At 36.2% G+C, this 19762-nt stretch overlaps 1 protein-coding gene across 1 annotated transcript in view; it reads left to right on the forward strand.

Annotated features, from left to right (window-relative positions):
* Positions 1–17301, forward strand: part of lmbrd1 (LMBR1 domain containing 1) — a 59864-nt gene extending 42563 nt beyond the window's left edge. Inside the window, exons 15-16 of the mRNA XM_066696843.1 lie at positions 16098–16189; positions 16477–17301. Of these exons, the coding sequence (XP_066552940.1) occupies positions 16098–16189; positions 16477–16590 (206 nt within the window). The 3' untranslated portion in view covers positions 16591–17301. The remainder of the gene's footprint in view (positions 1–16097; positions 16190–16476) is intronic.
* Positions 17302–19762: the final 2461 nt, after the last annotated feature.

A 19762-nucleotide genomic window follows, 5' to 3' on the forward strand; every position in this document is an offset into this window, starting at 1 on the left:
CAGGTTGTTAAGGAAAGCACAGCTTCACTCTTCATATTCAATTCTGTTTTTGCGACCTTAATAGCTAACTTTGGAGAAGCCACCTCTTAAATGTATTGTAGATGGACAACTATGTTTTGTGAAATGTTAAAAACATTTATGAATGGGAAGACGGACATTTTCTATACTTGAAACTCTTTCTTTCTCTTTGGAGTATTTTGAAATGAGAATTACTGTGTAAGGCATGACAGTTTTTACACTTTCTAATTCATCGGACATAAGAGGCGCTGGTTTTGATATCTTCAACGTCTGTTGTGTATAGCTGAAAGAATAAAGACGCACTTGGATCTGCTCAAAATGTGTTAAAAATAGAAAAGCCCAGGACATAATGACTCTCTCCTGAGGAGGGCCCTCCACTGTAGCATTTTTTATCTAGTGATTGATGTAGGTTAAGAAGAAGGGGGGGTAAAGGATTTCTCATGTAATTAGCAGGGTGAACCGAAGAGAAATGGCTACTGTTCAGACTGCCACAGAAATAGACCATTTTCAGTTAAGTATGTACTCTAATGCAAAGGCTTTTACTTGGATTATTTTGCTGGAAACAGTAGGGATTCCATATCAGAAGAAACGTTATTTTTAAGTTCCTCTTATTTTAGAGCATTCAGTCAGTTAAACGTAGCTTAAGATCAGTGCACATATGTCTTGTATTTAGTTTCCCATATCCTAGTGATATCTTTAACAATAGTAAAATGGGCCTTTCAGTCTCCTTTTCAATTGTGCGTTTGCTACAATATCGGTACAGTTTGTGTATATCTATAGCAGATAATACAATGGAAATTAAAATATCAGATAATATCGGATAATAGCAGTCATGTTCTATCTGATGATTTAATTCACCCTTTTAGAGTGCATTGATTAATTTTACAGATCCGGTTACTTATCCAGACCTTACCACTTACGGAAGTTACTCTGTGGGTCACTAGCAAAAGCTCCGTCTCCAGTTGACTCACAGTTTAAACCTGTGCAATTTTTAGCTCATCGCTCGCCAATATCACCGCCTCTCAATCTGTTTATGCAGGAATTGCATCTTCAGTCTCTGGTCAGTATTTTCTCTGTGCTGTTGGCTCATTTAATTATGCAAACTACTGATGTGTTTTTTTTTTTATCACTCCATCACTCATCACTCTAAGCATTACCTAAAAGAAATAATGTTTTATGGCTGCGGTTTCTAAATTCTGCATAGCAAGAGAATAGTTGAACATTAAATCTACATATGGGGTAGATCCATCAATACTATTTACTTAATTTTTGCAGCAAAAAAAAACCCCATTAGATTATAAGACTGTCCTCATTGCTCTAGTTAAACTGGTGTGTGACATCAGGCACTGTCCCCAGAGCCAGACTGAAAATGGGAACCTCTGTATAGCTCTAATCGCTATTTGAGTTGGACTTCCTAGAAAACTGTGCTGAGAAAAACATCTACAACAACCTCATCCAAAGGTAGTGCATTTGTCACTATATTGCGTATCACATGACATCTTTAGTCCTCTTAAAATGTCTTGATTAGGTGCTCTCACATTACAAGGCAGACTTCATGACAGAACTTTCGGCTGTTTGTTACGTAAGTCTGTAGTCGCCTCCTGTCCCTCCTGACTGTCTCAGTGGTCACTGTCTCACCGAAGGATTGTTGCGTTTCTCAGCCGGCTGCCTGATTCTTCTCATTACCCTCCAATTGACTTCATTGTGCCCCGCTCCTCCCACCTGCTGGCAGCCAGAGATCTTAGTCATCGCACAGCACGGCAAATAGAGCTCTCAGGTCTGGGGGAAAAAAATACAAATTTAAAATATTACACTTTGATCTAACAGATGCTGTCAGTAAGTACCTTTCAAGTACAGATATGGAGAGCTCCTCTTCTGTGTACACTTTGGCTTATGTAGTGTTCTGCCTTCCAGTAGCTTTGACATCTATTTTTAATTTCTTAAAACTTTATTAACCTGTACATGTTTTAGACACTAAATCTTAATATGCAAATATTCTGTATATGTATGTTGTTATTAATGATTAACTTTAAATCTTAACTTACAAAGCATATCACTTATGAGTCCTTACATCATATGCCATCACTTATTGCCCATACTTTTTAGTTTTTAGTTTTTTTGGCGTGGGGCAGGTTGGACTCTTATAATGTTAAAAAATTACTACATACAATTATAACTAAGGATGCCATTCTCTTATCATGTTTCCCACTTTATATGTATATTCATCAGTTGCTGTAGCCATGTCATTTTAACAGTCACCAAATATGGATATTTACTGAATGTTAGTTAAACCCTCTCTAACAATGAATAAACCAAGGACCTAGAACATAAGGCTGTATTTTGAAACAAAAGAATGTACTTTTTTATCGTAATAATCGTGACTGATTACAAGGTAGACATTAAATAGGTTTGATCCTGGACGTCCACCATGAAATTAGCCTGGTCATGACGAAAACCAATCGACAGTGTTGAGTATCTGAGCTGTTTGTAGGCGAAGATTAATTTAGCACAGAAACCTTAAATTAATTTTGATGTAGGTCACTTGTGAGGAAATTGAAATAGTCAGGGTCTAACATTCACCTTTCAAAATGAATTTGTTTGTGTGATAACTGGCATTGTGATTTCAGGTCCATTCAGTTGTCTTATCTAATAAAAATCATGCAATTAAACATCTTACTGCACATTGTAATTATAATAAGTACTAATGTGTCATTCGCATAGCAGGGCAAATTTAAGTAAGTATTAATTCTAAGATTCCACGAGCTAAAAGAAAATATTACAATTCACTTGTAAATTGATAAATGACTTGAAAATGTTATTATTTGTATTGTTATGTTTAATGTCAAAATGAATTAACTCTGTCTACATATAAATTAATATGCAAGATATGCAAGACTAACCATCTATTGAGAGATAATGATAGCACTCCAATTACCAACCATTAATTTACTGATGCTTACATGTCTGTCTAGCTATGAAAGGATATGGCATTACAGAATGAAAATCTGCTGAATTAAACATGGTCACCGAATGTGTTTATGAATCAGGTTATGAAATATTTTTTCACTGTGTCATGAGGTACCAAATCAAATGCAGAGTTGAGCTCTTTTGGGCATTTCCCCATTTTCCATATTTCTTCAGATGTTTTCTTGTTGCTCTTAATTTAATGAATAACAACTTTCACTTTGCATTCCAGCGCTTGTGTAGATGTGATGTCAGCATAAAACCGAAATTAAATTTAATTTATTTTGTGCAGTGTACCAAATAAATGTGTCCTCTCAGTTCTAGTTAATAAGACTTGACTAATGGTCTGCACTTAACTGGAAGCTCAAGGAAAAGCTATTTCAGCTTTTTAATGTAACCACTAGGCTGTTTGAATGTTTTTTGACCTATTGTGTTTTAATCTTTTGGCGAGACTAACCTCGCCATAGAAAGCAGAACCAGAATATGGCATTCTGTATTTATTTTCTTTTTTAATCACATGCGTATTACTTTGCATAGTCCTTGCTGCAAATCTGTATCCATCCTTTCTATGTGGGTTTAAACCTCACTGAAGAGAAAAGCATGTTTTATGAGAAACCAAAAGTTGCCACTGGAACACTTTGTTAAAATTCAGATCACATTTGCACAACAGCAAAAGCATAGCCCGAGCCAAGAGGCCACAGAGCACTAATTGTGTTTATCCAAGGTCATGATGCAGGGGTAATATACACCATGTAGCAAAGCAGTGACAGTCGAAATTTAACTGTCCTGAAATGCAAGCAAAAAGGCATCTTGGAGGCTTTTGTACTCTGCATGTATTCAACAATATAGGTGTTAGTTCACTCCATTGTTTTTAAATGTATAGATCTCCTGACTCAGGTCCAGCAAGATTCTTGACAGTTTAGTCTAGGCCTGAATCAATAAGAATAAAACTAAATCAATTGCTGAATAACAGTTTAATATCTATATATTGTATATTATATATTATTTATTGTTTCTGAAGATGGATAAATGAAAAACTGTGTGCCATTACCAGCATTATTCAATAAGCAAGTGACAATCTATTTGTGTGTGTGTGTGTGTGTGTGTGTGTAGGTGGGTGGGGGTAGTTAGTTGGGGTCATGACACCAGCCACAGGCAGGTTATGACCCTAGACTTCCATTTTCACCCGTGGATGGCTGCTTGACAGTCTGACAAAACCATGTGAGTGGCAGCTAATGGACCTGAGATCGTACAGAGAATCACCCCTCATCTTGGGAAACTTTTAATTTCACTTACTACAGCCCTGCCAATGCCTTGTTTTGTGTGCTCCCACATGCAGTTTTAGAGAGAGCTGCAATTATTACATAACCACTGTTATACAACACAGTGGAGGAGGAAGTGTCAAGCAGGGAGAACACATGTGATGAGGAAAGGTTTCTCTCAGAAGAATCGCAGAGCTGTTCAAGAGATTTGTGCAGTGAAAAACAAAATCGCCTCTGAAGCAATGCGATGCAAAAGGCCATTACAGCGCTCAACGCAAGAGACAAATACATAAACACCCCCGAGTGAAACTGCACTGAAGAACTTTTCACTGAAAGACATTAGCCAGGTTTTGCAGTCATATCTGGGTTGAGGAAACATCTTAAAAGACACTTTTGCCTTGGTGGTAGGGAAAATGAAAAGTCTTGCAGTTTAATAATCAGGTGTCAGTGGCTTCTTAAGTTTGCTGCAGTGCAGCTGGTGAACTGAGCCGACCCAGAGATGCTGAGAGGGATGTTGGATCTGGGATTGAGATGTCGATGCAAAACCATTCCAGTTTTAAGTTAGTTAAAGGAAAAATAAACACAGTTATCTTAGTCTTTCCAACAGAATAACAAAACCCCAGGTAGATTATTTCAGTATATATGGTGCAGTTTGGAAATGTTTTAAAAGTATGATTAATCCATCACCGGCTGCCATCATAGCTGGTCATAGGTATGTTATTTGAATTGTGGAATTTGAATATGTTGAGGTGGAACACAAAGCAGAAGCATTCCTGTCTCAGAGGTCTTGCCCTAAAATGGTTTGTGCATCGCTAATGTGCCCAGAGTCTAAAAAACTCAAGAAATATTCATGCTTTATTATTAAGAAACGGTTTTTCTCAAACTCCATGGCTGAATTATTATTTTCCTCATTCTGAATTGAAGTTAATAGAATGTGGATAATTAAAAGGTAAAGAAGCTTTTTTATATTTAGAAACGTATGTAATAAAGGTCTGAAAATCTTTAAAGCAAATTGCTCTCGATATTAAAGTAGAATGTTTGTGCTGTGCACCTAAGATATATTTTTTTGTCTCTTTGTTCATTAGCAGTAGGTTCTCTGAATAGATGTTTTCATCTTGTGTTTCTGGGGAATCTAGTTTGTTGCCATGGCTACAAGACAGCAAGTAGTCTATTATCTCTCATAAGGCTGATGTTTCAGTACATTCTGCAGCAGTATATGAACATTACTAATAAATGTTTCTCTTTTTTAACACAAATGAAGCAGCCTGTGTTTTTTGGTTAATATGCAATTTATTTAAACATCTGTATTTATAGTATATATGTATTTATTCTGAACCGTCAATAAACAAATAAATACAAAGATGTAATAATCAGACCTCTGCCTGGAGGTGGGAATATCTGTCGGATCAGATACACATAGTACACATACAGTGTCAACCTACGCTAAGTGTATTTATGTTTGCTTGCTATAGAGAGAGATGTCTCGTACCCCACCCTCTGAATTCCTGTTGTTTACATGCCGGGTGTCTGGGTCAGTTAGCTTGCCTATTTGAGTAATGTTGGTGAGATGGAAAATATGGTCAAGCCCTCGCTTTGGTGTCCTGTTGATGAATGCTCGGCGCACAGTTTGTGGTGGTTGAAGGAACCTGACTGATTGACCAAGAAGTCTGGGACCGTCTAAGGATAGTAACATCCTGGTGAGCAGTTGCTCGAGGCACGATGGTTCATCTATGTCCAGCCAGGTCATCAGAGACTCATTATTCATAAACTCAATATAAAATCTGGGGGGATGTACAGTTGTCTCCAAATGTAGTTATTCCTTTGACGAATGGCAGCAAATGCAGGTCAACACTTGACAGAAATACATCAAGAAGTTAAGTGTGGTACCACTTTCAATATTATGTGCATTAATATTGTATTATATTTTGAAATACCCAACGTTCAAATTGAATACATTTTCAATTAATCCACTTGAGTTATGATAACACACAGTAGGTTTTTGCTGTAGCCTTCGAAGATGTCCATCAACATCCCCTGAGGCATATTGGACCACTGTTCTCCTGCTCCCTGAGTTTACAGGGCTTGCACTTCTGGACTGCCTTTTCAGTCCCTACTGTTCATTTTCTACCGGGCTGAGGTCTGGGTGTTGGGATGGGTGATCAACATTGACTCTGTTCTCCCTTAACCATTAAGAACCAGACAAGAATATATGCTTCAGAACGATGGGTTTATTGACTAAGATATCCTGGTATAGTATTCATTTTAACAAGGGCACTGGGACAGGATGATATAGAACAGCCCCAGGGCAAAACCGATCCACATCCGTGCCTTACAATGGGTGTGATGTTCGTCTATACATAAGCTTCACCTTTTTTGGTACCAAATGTACCACTGATCTGAGTGTCCCAAAAGTTTTAATTTTCGTTTCATCCAACCACCAAAAATGATCCCAATTCAGCTGCTATGTGGCCTCTTCCTGTTATCCTTGTGGACCAATTGTCAATCTGACACAAAAAGTCAAGCTTATGTTGAGCAGAATTAATTTCCCATTTTAAATAGTGGTGAGCAAAGCATATTTATATATTTCTGTATCATTATATTATTTTAGTTATCTGCACATAGATCAGATATGGGGAGATTGGAAATCTTCCATTTAGCTGAACACTGCGTAACTGGAATTGAAAGCCCTGGGGTGTTCTTTGCAGGGCAAATATAAGACACAATTCACTGACTTCTTTTAAACATTTTTGGTTTGTTACAATTTGTATTTTAGTGAGATGCAGCAGCAAAAATTAATCATGGCTCTTTGTTGATCAACATGTCACTGTGTATAGACGAAACGTCCACACCATGCTGAGTACTTTTAATTAATAATACTCTAGTTGATAGGATTAATGTTGTCTTTTAGAAGCCTTTCATTTTGTATGGATAAGTGAGTCGTTTAGACAAGGTGTCTAAAATTTACAGACAGACGTTACCATCTTGGTACTTCTCCAGCAGTCAGGATGATAAAAAATGAGGATTACGTGAACTTCATGTGGTTTGTTACTGCAGACATTTTGGTGAAGAGCCAACAAGTCCAATAGATTTATGGTTGCATGGCAGTTGACCACAAATATAGGTACAGTATCTTGTAAATCCTAAACCGCATACCTTAGAGAAACTCCACTGTCTCAAGACCAATCAATATTTAAAATGAAAAATCTGCCCTTTCTCATCCACCAGACTCTAGAGTTAAGAACCACTTTCCTTGAAAATAGTAATGCCAAATGCGACGACGACAGTCTCAATCAGTTATGTAGATTCTTTACATAAACTCTTTAGTGTGAACAACAACAACAACAAAAATCTCTGATTATATAGAACTGTAAAAATTCACTGTCGTTTGCCAAGCCTCAGCCTCTGGCAGCAATCCACATGCCAAAATTCACTCAAATTACCATCCATTTGCCTTCACACATACAAAGCTTGTTGTGCTGATACACAGTATGTTTTCCTATGTATTTGGTATTGTTATTGTCGTGTTATTTGTTTGGCGGCATTCTTTATTTGACAGTGGCTTTCTGATTCTTTATTTGTGTGGAGCTGGGAATTGTTATTACTCATGCTGTGGGATTTGTGTTTTAGCCTTTAGTCGTTTTCTTTAAATAACTTAAACAATGTAATTTCTACAGGGATGTGGGATGTCTTTTCTAACATACATAGGTCTTCAATCACAAAAGGATATTAAGATGCGCTTTGAAATGAAATGCTCAGTCAATACATAACTTGCTTCATCATCTGTTACTTAGCAACAGAAGTTTTAATGTGTTCCTAATATAAAAAGCCCATAAGGGAGAACATGTTTGTAGTGAGTTCAACTGTGACTTCAAGCATGCTAGATATGCACATTATTTACAATGGGAATGATACATTTTCTAATACAAATAACAAATAATTTTGTAATATACATCTGCAGCTTTTTAATCTGCATGTCTAATGTCAAACAATAGGTTATTTATATTTGAGAGAACATCTGTGCTTTCTTTTTGATTGCAATGTTATATTTAAAAATCTGATTAAAGGGATTGATTTTAACTAATATATTGTGGGTTTGCTTAACAGCTATATTAAGGAATGTTCCTGATCAAATTTAAAACCACTTTTGAGGTTTGTAGCATATATAGATACATGTTATGATTGTATTTCTTTCTTTTTAAATACCTGAGAAAAACAATACAAATAGAAATCAAAGACTCCTTGGGACTGTGATTCTTGTTCCTCCCATGCAGCAAAGGACATTCTGTATTTTCCCAGATCATTAAAATGTTCCCTTTAGTTTGAGTACAAAGGAATTTATTATGTTAAGGATGTGAAAACCAACAGGAGTGATTCTCAGTTTCAAATCCCTTTTGATTCTTTCTCCCTGGCAGGTGGGCACAGTATAGTACAGGGCATGGTGTAGACTTAGTTATACAGAGCACTGTTTAAAAAGGGAAACTGCAGGGACCTTAAAATAAATCGTTCCATAGAGTGGACAACTCTGTAAACATAAAATAAGTTAGAACATAAGGTACACACAGTTTTCAGTCTATGTGGTCTCTGATGTAAATTATAATTAGGATGTCATTATGGGTTTATGCTTGCCTATATAAAGTGTTAGATGTTTCAGGGCATAAGAGTTTAGCTCCAGCAAACCAGAGAAACTGAGACATGGTGTGATGAGTTGATTCTCTCAGTCTATGCAATCAGTGATTTTTTATTTTTTACATTTCACATATAAGCATGTGAGAAGTACAAGCTCTTCCAGCGCTCTGTATTTCTGTGACTACAAGGAAGACGTAATTGATTCTTAGCTTCCCTAGTAGTAGTGCCTTACAGTGCAGTTAAAAGCACTTCTGAAAGACATGGACTATGGGCATATTAAAAGGCTAATTCCTAAAATGAAAAGTGCTAATAGGTTGGGATTCTTTTCAGACAGCAACTCCTCAGACCTGTATTATTACTCTAAACCACATCAACCTTATTGTGAACTATAAAATTAAAAAAAAGCTTCTAATTCCAAATCTGATGCAAACAACCTCATATTCTCCTCAGCTTTCTAATTTAGAAACCATTGAAGTGGAGATTTAATGCCTCTGTGCTCAATGAACCGATGTCTCTCCAAGTCTTATACATTGAAAGGGGGAAATTGCTTGGGCTCAATTAACTGTATGTAGTCCCACATCCTGTAGTGGAACAGAAGATTGTCTGTAATGATCCACATAAGCATTATAACTGGAAAGATTATGAACAAATAATTAAATTAATAACTTAATAATATAGAAGATTTTACATTATCTGACTTGGGTCATTCTGCTTTGGGTAATTATGGAAAGAGAGCTTATAGACCCCATTACAGACATGAAATTTAACACCTCAAAAATTGTAATAATGATAATGGATAATAGTAATAACACCAACAACAATTACAGATGAAGGAATGTTTATTGATGTAATTTAGTTTAAAATGAGTGTACTTTTGTCCAATATGTACCATTTAAAATGTATTGATCGCTTGGGATATTGAACTCCAGTGTATCCTGCATGGCTGTAGTTGTGTGTCGGGTTTAAGTCTCAGGTTTGTGCTCAGTTTATGATTTAATCTGGGTTGTAGTTCTGTGTACGAAAGGTCTAATGGTTATATTCAACGCAAATCTGTGCTGTGTCAGGTCTTTCAACTTAGCATCACCTTTCTGAATAAATACACAAAACAATAGAGCAGTTTAGTAGTGATTTGTTACTCATATTAAAACATCCAATCTGATTCTTTAAAAAAAATAAAATGAATTCAAACAAATATTGTAGTGCTGCTGTTCCTCTTTTGTAAACTAAATATCTTGCTGTAATTTAGAATAATACAAAAATAGCTCGCTTATTTATTTTCTAACTTGGTTTTTCCATACTTTTGAAGTGGGTTCAATTACAAACCACAGAAACACAGGTGTCAAGGCAGATTTATTTTGAGTTGAGTGCACGTTCTGCCAATAAAAGCCAGACCTCGGTTCAGGATTCGTAAATGCCATCCTCGGGAGACCTAAAGCACAGGTTTAACATGCTCCGCTGAAGTAAAGAAAGAGAAAGAGAAAAGTTGCTTGTTTTCAGAATGCATTTTGGAGATAAAAAGGAAAAAATAAAGTCTCAAGAGGGGAGATTGTGCTAGTGGACAAGATGTGTTGTTTTGTATAGTGCTTTTTTTCCTGTTCATGTTTACCTCTGCGATGTTTTTGTTTTAGAAAAAAGAAAAAGATAGCCATCATCGATAATGCATTGCATTCAGAAAGGTCTGCTCATTGGAAGGGTAAATTGTAACTGAAGGCTGCATACCTGAATTCATAGTATTTCAATGAAGGGTGGCTGTTTGAAGGTGAAACAGGTCAGTAGTGTACGCAATAATTTGTTTAGGCAGACTACTGTTGAGAACCATCTGTGAGTCCCACTCCAAGTCTCTGTAATTCAGGTGAGCAGCTGGAGAGCTGCAGATGGTGGGGGAGTCTGCGCTTCATCCCCATTTGTTCTGTATCAGTCTGGATGCTAATGGCAGGCCCGGCAATAGCTTAACTCTTCACATACTCACGCATGCCTCACAGGTGTCTCGGCGCTCTGTGGGAAAGAGAAAATAAGAACAGCTTGAAAGAGCAATTGTGTTACTTACCCATAATCTGATGTGTGTTTTTTTTTTTTTTTTTTCCTCTTTAATATGTCAGACAGTTTAGTGACGTGTACAGGCTTTGTATTCCCTTCTGTTAAATGTATTTGTTTTTCTTTTGCAAAAAGGCTGTGGTGGCCAGATCTTATGGCATTGTTGATGTTTTTTTATTTTATGTTTTAACCTCACAGAGGTTGTTTTGAACAGTAGATCTTGGAATTTATGTTGAAATGTCTTCATGTAATAAGTTATTTTTTAAATTTCCAGAAGGAATACATTTTAATGTATTACAGCCTTAAAGATGAAGGTAAAAAAAGAAAAACGTCTTAATGCTTTGAGTCCAAAATTGGTCATTTATTACATGTGATTAATTGAGAAGAAAAGAGCTTAATATGCGATGCAAAATGGTGCATTAGATAAGCCCATATATCTAACGTCTTCCCTTTATTAATAAAAGAAGAGAAAGTAGAACAGTGGGAACTTTCACACTGCAGGCTTTGCCTTAATTCTCCAGATGGCTTCCTTGCACAACCACAAATGAAACATCTCACAGTCTCACACATGGGCAGCTTCACAGAATGACACTTATTACGACATGGATGAAGAAGATCATGCTTATTATAGAAGAGAAATCCTATCCTATCCTATGCTATCCTGTTTAACTAGTAGGTTGTAATAGTTGGTAATTCAAGGGGTAGAAAAAGAGTGTTTCACGTTTCTGTCTGTAAGTCTAGTAATTTTAACAAAAATGCATATCATGATTGTTATTAATCATACCCAATATCCTGATTACCTCTATACTGTCTCAATTATATTTTTCTTGTGATATTTTCATCCTGTATTATTAATGGTAAACATACTGTAAGTTCACATATATGTTTACATTAAACAATGTAAAAGTTAATGGTAGAAAATAATTTTCATATTGACATAATTACTTGTATTAAGAAAAGTGCTGAAGAGGGAGTAGAAAGGATTCACCACCTGATAACAGCCTCTCATTGTCATTGTTTTCCAATCACTGTGACATTGTGACACCTGAAAGTAACAGCCTCAGTGCATCGCAATGAGAAATCATAAATTACTGTCAAGAGTGTCGGCAGACTAAAATCAGTATACAGGCACTTACTATAGAGTAACCAGTGCTATATTGTTTCATGAGCACTCTCCTAATTGTGTTTATTATACCAGAGTTTACTATCTCCTCTGTCTTAAACTACATGGCAAGTTGATCTGTTTTTGTCATTAATGTTGATTGGTATTTTAGGTTATTTTTCTTTACTCTATTATTTTGATAACACGTTTCCATCAGTTATAGTGTGCTTATTAGACACAGTAGTGTCTTTTTAGTGTTTGTAGCCTACTTTTTTATGCCTAAATCACTCATTTAAAATTACTTGTGTTCCCTCATCCGTTCTGACTTTTTATCATTATTTTGTTTCAGTTTTTATTTACCGAGTTCAAGCTCTTTCGATTTCCTGCCAGAGTAGCATTCTCTCCTGCCCTCCTCCCTTCTGCAGAGTTTTTGCAACAGGCGAGGCCAGCATACCAAACAGATGGTTATTTGAAAGGAACATAAAGTATACAGCAGCACTGAAATCTAAGCTCAGCTCGAGGGTACGGACTACCTAAAGAATATTTCTCTTTGCCAGCACCTCCATTGCATCTCCTTCACTACACTCTTTGCTCTGGATATGTGCACAGTATTTATTTGAATGTTTTCTGTATTGGGCAAGGACCCCCATCAATTTGCACACATTCCCACACATTGCACTTGCAACCAGAAAGCACAGTTACATGAGCATGACTGAGCATAAAAGGAGCCTGTGTTTCACTCATCTCTTTCATTCATGTGATATGTTAAGATGCCCAGGGATGGCTATTCAACATAGATTATTGTAATAAACATACACTTGAGGATTCCTGATATTGTTGAATAAAGTGGTATTACTGTCTAACCTCATGTCCCAGATATTAATCCTTGACTTCCTCTCTGTCATTTCCTGTTGTCCATTGTTAGCAGTTATCTGGTCAATCAACCAAGGTAGCACTGTTTCCTCTTATTATTTCCCCTGACAGAAACACTCTATGCTAGAATGATAGTAGCATCAGTTTTCATTAAAAAAAAAATATATATATATATATATATTTTTTTTTTTAATTGTATACTTTTGTAAAGCTTTTCTTTTCCAGCAACATGGAAGTCGTAGCTTTTGACAGCACTGAAACAACGAGGACAGATATTCTTCACAAGGAAAACTTCCATTTGTGTAGAACATGAAGTGCTATTTTCAGTATAAAAAGCTCAGTTGCGCTGTGGCAATGGGAACAGTTCTTGAGAGGTTTTAGTGAAGATGAGTGGTTCATTGTAGTACGCTGTGACTAATCCATTATATAGTGCCAGCTATAGGGAAACGAACGTTTTTTTCCTCAACAAACACTGCCTTCCTTTGCCCGAGTGAAGTTCTCTGCACTTCATGGTCCAAATGCGTGAAAAATAGACTCTTATTGTAACTTAGTGCTCGGATGCCGGAGATATGGCTTAATGTTCAATTGTCGAACACCTGCTGACCTTGTTTCCCATTACAGCTCTGACACGACGTGCATCGGCCCTCAGGGATTGCTTAGGAAATACTCTTTGAAAATAACCGAGAATATTCTGGCTTTGTTTCGATTTGACTGCTGAACGGTCCACTGTACTACATAAGCTCAGAGTTCTGGAAGTGCAGTTTGAATGTATTATTGATTTAGAGAAATGCAAATATTTTTTGCAAGTATTTTTTTCATGTTAGTCTATTTGGTGCGGATAATGAGATGCATACAGCAATGTGTGAGCAAGTTTCACACTGTATAGCTCACCTTGGTATAATCCCCTACTTCTGAATGTCCCAGTGGAAAGACATTTCTGAGTGTTTAGAAAATTTGCTGCTGTTAATGGATACCCTCTGTTAACACTATGAGAAAAACACTGAGTTAGAATACAGCTGAAGAGAAGAAACAGAATTTAACTTGTATAATCTAAAAAAAAAAGAGCATATTATAATTATACAAGGTTTAGTTTGATCATTTTATTGTTGTCTTTGAGTTTAATACTTGAGAAAGAAGTAAACCATCAAAAGGGGTTTGCCTTTTTTCCGCTCGCTTTAACTACATTTGTTTTTTAAATATTCACATGTAACTTGGACAGATTGGTTTAGGGCAGTACTCATCCATACATATAATTGGAAAATTCATCAAAGGTTTTACACCTATATTATGAATTGGGTATCCCAAAACATGGATTCAAGCATGGGATTTAAATGCACTATCATGGACAAATCTCACGTGTTCACTTCAGATATTTTCTATTCAGGAGACCTTTGCAAAATGCTGCCGAATGCCTGAACCCCTCATTGGAAAGGTCAGAAGGAACCCGCTGTTAGTGTCGTAGGATTGCAACTGTGGAAGTGATTGATGTATTTTGATTTAATCCTAGGGTTTTGCAGCATCACTGGGCTTTCTGTTTCTAATGTTTTCCTGACTCATAAAGTCACAGATACAGTAAATAGAAATGAGATGGGCTAATCCCTTTGTCTTTATGGTATTCTGTTTATAGTATTAATATGATTTAATTACGAGTATTCAGCATGCTTCTATTAATCATTGCATTGTGATGGCGATTATAATGGTTCCTTCCATTTCTCAAACTATTTTACATATTCAATTATTTCTTGTTCAGCTCTCAGGGGACAACTTGGTAAGCATTATGTTGTTTCATGATTTCATCCCAGTCTTTGCAAGAGTGATGGATATTGAGGGAGAGTTACAGCACTGGTTAAATACATGACTAATTGCCATTTCATATTGGATATACAATGTGTCCTTACCACCAAATGAACAGCTCTGTTTAGGCATATTTGCTTTCAAATCATTATATCAGATGTGTAGTGTGTATTTAACGAGGTTTGCTGTATTAGAGAATATATTTATTTGACATTTTAGAGTCTAGGTTGAAGATTAACAGTTCATTAAATTGAAATTTGTCTGAGTATGTTGCATTAAAGATATCTTTGACGTAATAGTTTTCGCAGAATTTAAAATGATGCCTGAGCTTTTGATTTCCAGTTAGACACTGGTTGACTCTGAGTTGTGTCTGAAAGACCTTTGTGTTTTAAATTGTATGTGCTTAGAGACAAAGTGGATGTTTATTGGTTAAAGATTTGTCATCATTTAAGGCTAGTTCATGAGCAAAGCTGAATCTATGAGTCGCAGGAGAGAATATAAAAGGATGAACATTGAATTAGTAGATTCAATCTTGGTTTAATAAAACATGATTAAGTTTTATTCTCTCTTCTGCATCACTGATACAGGATGCTTTTTACAATATAATTAGGTTGATTCTAGCTCAGGAACATTTTGTTCCATAAAATGAACACATGGGATTCAAATCATGAAAGTGATTTGACTGATTTGATGTCACAACTGGTAACATGGGTTTGCATAGGTTTAGCAGGAACTTTCATGCAGTGGCGGTTTCCCTGCCATGCCGGTGGGTACTGTTGGCTTAATAAATGCAGAGCGCAGTGTATGCTTACAATTGCCTGTCCCTGGGTACTTTTGAACAAATGCAGAATCACTGGACCCCAAACTAGAAAAATGTTAAGGCCTTCTGGATTTTTATTTTATTTTTGTAATGCCTAAAGGAACTGGAGTGCGGCTTGTGTGTGTGTTTTTTTTTTAACATCTTGTGGGATGTTTCTGATATTTAGAAACACTGTCAATAGAGAATCTTGTGCTGTCAGAAAACGAACGCAGAGAAGTACCTGTAATTGACACCACAATTGTAATTAAAAAGTGTGCAGACAGGAATACAGTAAAAGGACTGATTACATGACAAGTGTAGGAGATAAACTGAGTGAACATGAGACGTAAACTATTACTGACTAATCTAATGCTTATTGTGAAAATGCAAAATAAGTATTTACTTTGTTTTATGATTCATTTCAAAATCATGAATCTGAAAGATTGTCTGTAAATGCCTGCATCATCCGCGAAAAAACTACAATGAAAAATAGTGCGTATAGTTTACAATTCTACACGTCAGTCTTTTTATGAATAACTGTAATTTTATATATTCTGTTTTATCATCCAATATGTCATCTGTCTGTCTACCTTTAACCACCTCATGACTTTTTCATCTCTTACAGATCAGTGCACTATAACAAGAACGTACCTCTTTCTTCATAAGTTCTGGTTTTTCAGTACGATCTATTACTTTGGCAACTGGGCTTTCATTGCGGTAAGACTTTTTATTGCTTACTAATGTAGACACAGATTAGCCTGGGATACAGTCTCATTAACATCAGTGTACCACAAGGGCATCAAGATTGTTAAAATGGCAAACAGGAAATGAACAGATTTGTCATTCACTTTACTCTTAGGATTAATGAACTGAAATTATATAAAAAATGCAAAGCCATTTGTCATTTAGCCTAAGAATAATACTAAGCATGTTCATTTTTTGTGTCTGCTAAAATGTCTGACATGATTGTTTGAAGGAGTAAAGGTTGTCTTTGGTGCCCACAGGTGTTCTTAGTGGGGTTAGTGGTGTCCTGTTGCAAAGGGAAGAAATCTGTGATCGAAGGGGAAGTGGAAGATGACGATTCTGACATCAGCGACGATGAATTCATGCACGCCTAGCCATCCTTCACTGTGTCTGAGGAACCGGAGGTGATGGTGGAATTCAAGCCTGAAAGCTTCATTTTCAGATTAGTTTTTGTTCATGCGACTATAGTTTTAACCTGAATATATATGAGGTGGGCTTTCTCATTGTATGCGTTTGGATTTCTTTAAAAATAAGATTTACTTTCACTTTAGTGCAATATTTGTTTATATATATTCCTTTATTGTACATATCTGCAACGCTGGGTGTTGGGAGTGAAATAATGTTGATAAATTGCACTTGCATACTAATTAATTATTCCAGTATTATACAGAGTAAAGTGCACCTGTAAAATAAGACCATATTGATGCTAAATTCTAAAATCAACAAGTATGGTATTAATAGAATTGTGTGTAAATGTGAACTATATTAGCTAGCGTCAAGTCAATCTATGTTTCTTTGCCTTTTAATTAGACTTACATTACCTGCGCTTTCATTTTAATTCAATCCTTTACATATAGTAGCTTGTCAAGGTGTACGTAACCATCTTAATGCATTACTTTGAAGTTTGTATAATTCCTGTATAACTGGTCAAGGTTTTTGCTGAGCATGGTTCGTTTCATTTCTCTAAATTATTTGAAAATTTGAAATTTTGATTCCTGATGTGAAGAAACAAAATGTACAGTTTTTCAGATTTGTTTGTGATTTGTGTCTTTTTGCACTTCTAATAAAGTCAAATGAATATTTAATGAGCTAAACTGTTACCCTTTACAAAGAACTTTGAGTCTGTTTGCTGTAAAACACAAAGCTTATCAAATAGTGCAAATCCCCAGTTAAAACCAAAACATCTGTGTCACATCCCTCACGGAGGATAGGTAAAATCTGTCACCTCACACCCACTCAAAAACCTTACCAAAAATACATACAAATAAAATGTCAGTATAGATTTCTGTAATCCCTAATGAAATGGATGTTAAACATGCCCAAAACTGTCAAGTTTCATCTTCACAAAATAATGAAATGCAGTCAAATGAGTCTCATGCAAATGATCCTGGGCTGTGTTTCAAGGGGGAAATGAAGAAAATGACTTGCTATTTATGCTTCAGATGTCAGCAGAACTTTACGTGCTTCTACAATAAATACGTATTTTAAAATATCCCACATATGTTTTTGCAATATCCTCTCAGTAAACAAAGCTGAAGCACTTTATTCTGATAGGAAGGCAATGGCAGACGAAGAGGGTGGCACTGATGGCTGCTTTGAGCGAACCAAGTTTGAAGATATCTGTTGTTGCGTTTCTCATGGCTTCATCAGTCCACACGTTTGGCAGGTTTGCAGATTTCCCAGTTATGTGAAAAGCCAGCAAACGAAAACAATCATGAATTTAATACGAGCCAAGGGCCTGAAGGACTCTGCAATTAATAATTCCTAATGATGTTTTTATTGTAACATTCAATATTGTTCCTATTAAATCGACAGGAGTGTTTGCTTCTATTTGAGGTCGTGATTATGTTTATTTTTAGCAGTCCTCTGGGGTGTGTTGGGTGCAGGTCATGTGATAAATGGAAATGAGAAGACATTTACAGTTTATATATATATATGTATGTATGTATGTATGTATTACAAACAACAAATGCATGCCTTACATACCTAATACATATGTACGTAGCTGGGGGGGAGAGATGAATGATGTAACCTATACTGCGCTCTCCCCTGAGACCTGAAAGGACAAAAACAAACAAAAACCTTTTTTTGAATTATTTATATGAAAAACTAAGCAAAAAACATCAAAAAGACCATTTAATGTCACCCTACCGAAGCCTAATTAAGGCGTTTTTACACCCAGGGACACCAGTGTAAAGTGTGTTCATGAGATTATTAGTATTATTTCAAAATCCCTCCTGAGCTTCTTGGCTGATATTTGCGTCCCTCTCCCTGTCAGGGTGATCGCGCTGCACTGTGTGATGTTGCTATGCAGCCCTCGCAGCCAACCCTGATGTCTCTGCTTTTGTCTGCAGGTTTCTTTTCGCATTATTTGCAGCTTTTTTTCAGATTAGTCATATTTCAGTGTTAATTTGTAACATTCTACCTTTTTTTTTTTGGCCTTCTTTGCAAGACACCACTCAACAGATGTATAGTACACTATGAGGATTTTCCTCAGGGAAAGTCACAAATATGTTTTGGTCCGTGATCTGTGTAGTTTAAAAACAGTTATACAGGTAGAGGGATGTTTTTTATAGCTGATAATCTTACCATAGAGTAACTGTGTGTCTGTATTAACTACATATTTATCTGACAAACAATTGAATAGTCTTCAAAATAAAAATAATACATTCTGTCTAACTGTTCTGCAACTGATAATACTGAGAATACTGGAGCCAGAGTATTACAATGCAGAAAACTCCCCTAAACTAATCTCTCATCTGTGAAAAATTATCTTTCTCCGGTTCCTACTTAAAATGCAATCCTCCACCAGATGGCAGCACTTTTTCAACCCACGCAGGATGCAATTATAGTCAATTGTATTCAAGAAGAGAGAACAAAGGCATTCCCCTAATTGGCTATGGACCCCCTATGGCTCTAGCTGCTCTCTGTGCACCTCAGGGCAGATGATATTTCATAAGAACATTTTCAAATTGAGTTTTATCAGCTCCCGCCATGAGGCCGCTTTGCTGGGTTTTTTACGATGACTGTTGATTTGAATGTTGTCTTCCAGACCGGTGTGGCCAGATTAAAAGGTGCTTGTGAAGACGGCGAGACACAATAAAATGACACAGCTGGTTCGCTCATATAGGAAGAATAATGAAGGCGGTGGAGCAGCCAGCATGTGAGACAGTCCTTTTTATTAGATCATAAAAACATGTTGGTGACAGACATCTTTTTCTGTCTCTTAGAAGGCCTCATTTGCTTATTTTATGATTAGTGTATTGATTTTATTGTTGACATATAAGAGAGTCGCACATTTTCAGTAGTAATAAGGACAATCATTTTATGTTATATTTTTGAATCTCTTGGGAAATCTCTGTGATACGTTAAAATTTAAGTTAATATGACTTTTTAAATAAATTGGATGGGTGGTTATTTTAATACAATTGGGAGTATGTTGTAAAAGCTGTGATCTCTGGCGCTTTGTCTTGGGCAGCTCATACAGAATGTATGTGTAATCAGATAATACTCATTAGTAGAGTTCACATGTGGGTTTTAATCACA

This window comes from Amia ocellicauda, chromosome 23, assembly GCF_036373705.1.
Source record: "Amia ocellicauda isolate fAmiCal2 chromosome 23, fAmiCal2.hap1, whole genome shotgun sequence".
NCBI classification, from domain to species: Eukaryota; Metazoa; Chordata; class Actinopteri; order Amiiformes; family Amiidae; genus Amia; species Amia ocellicauda.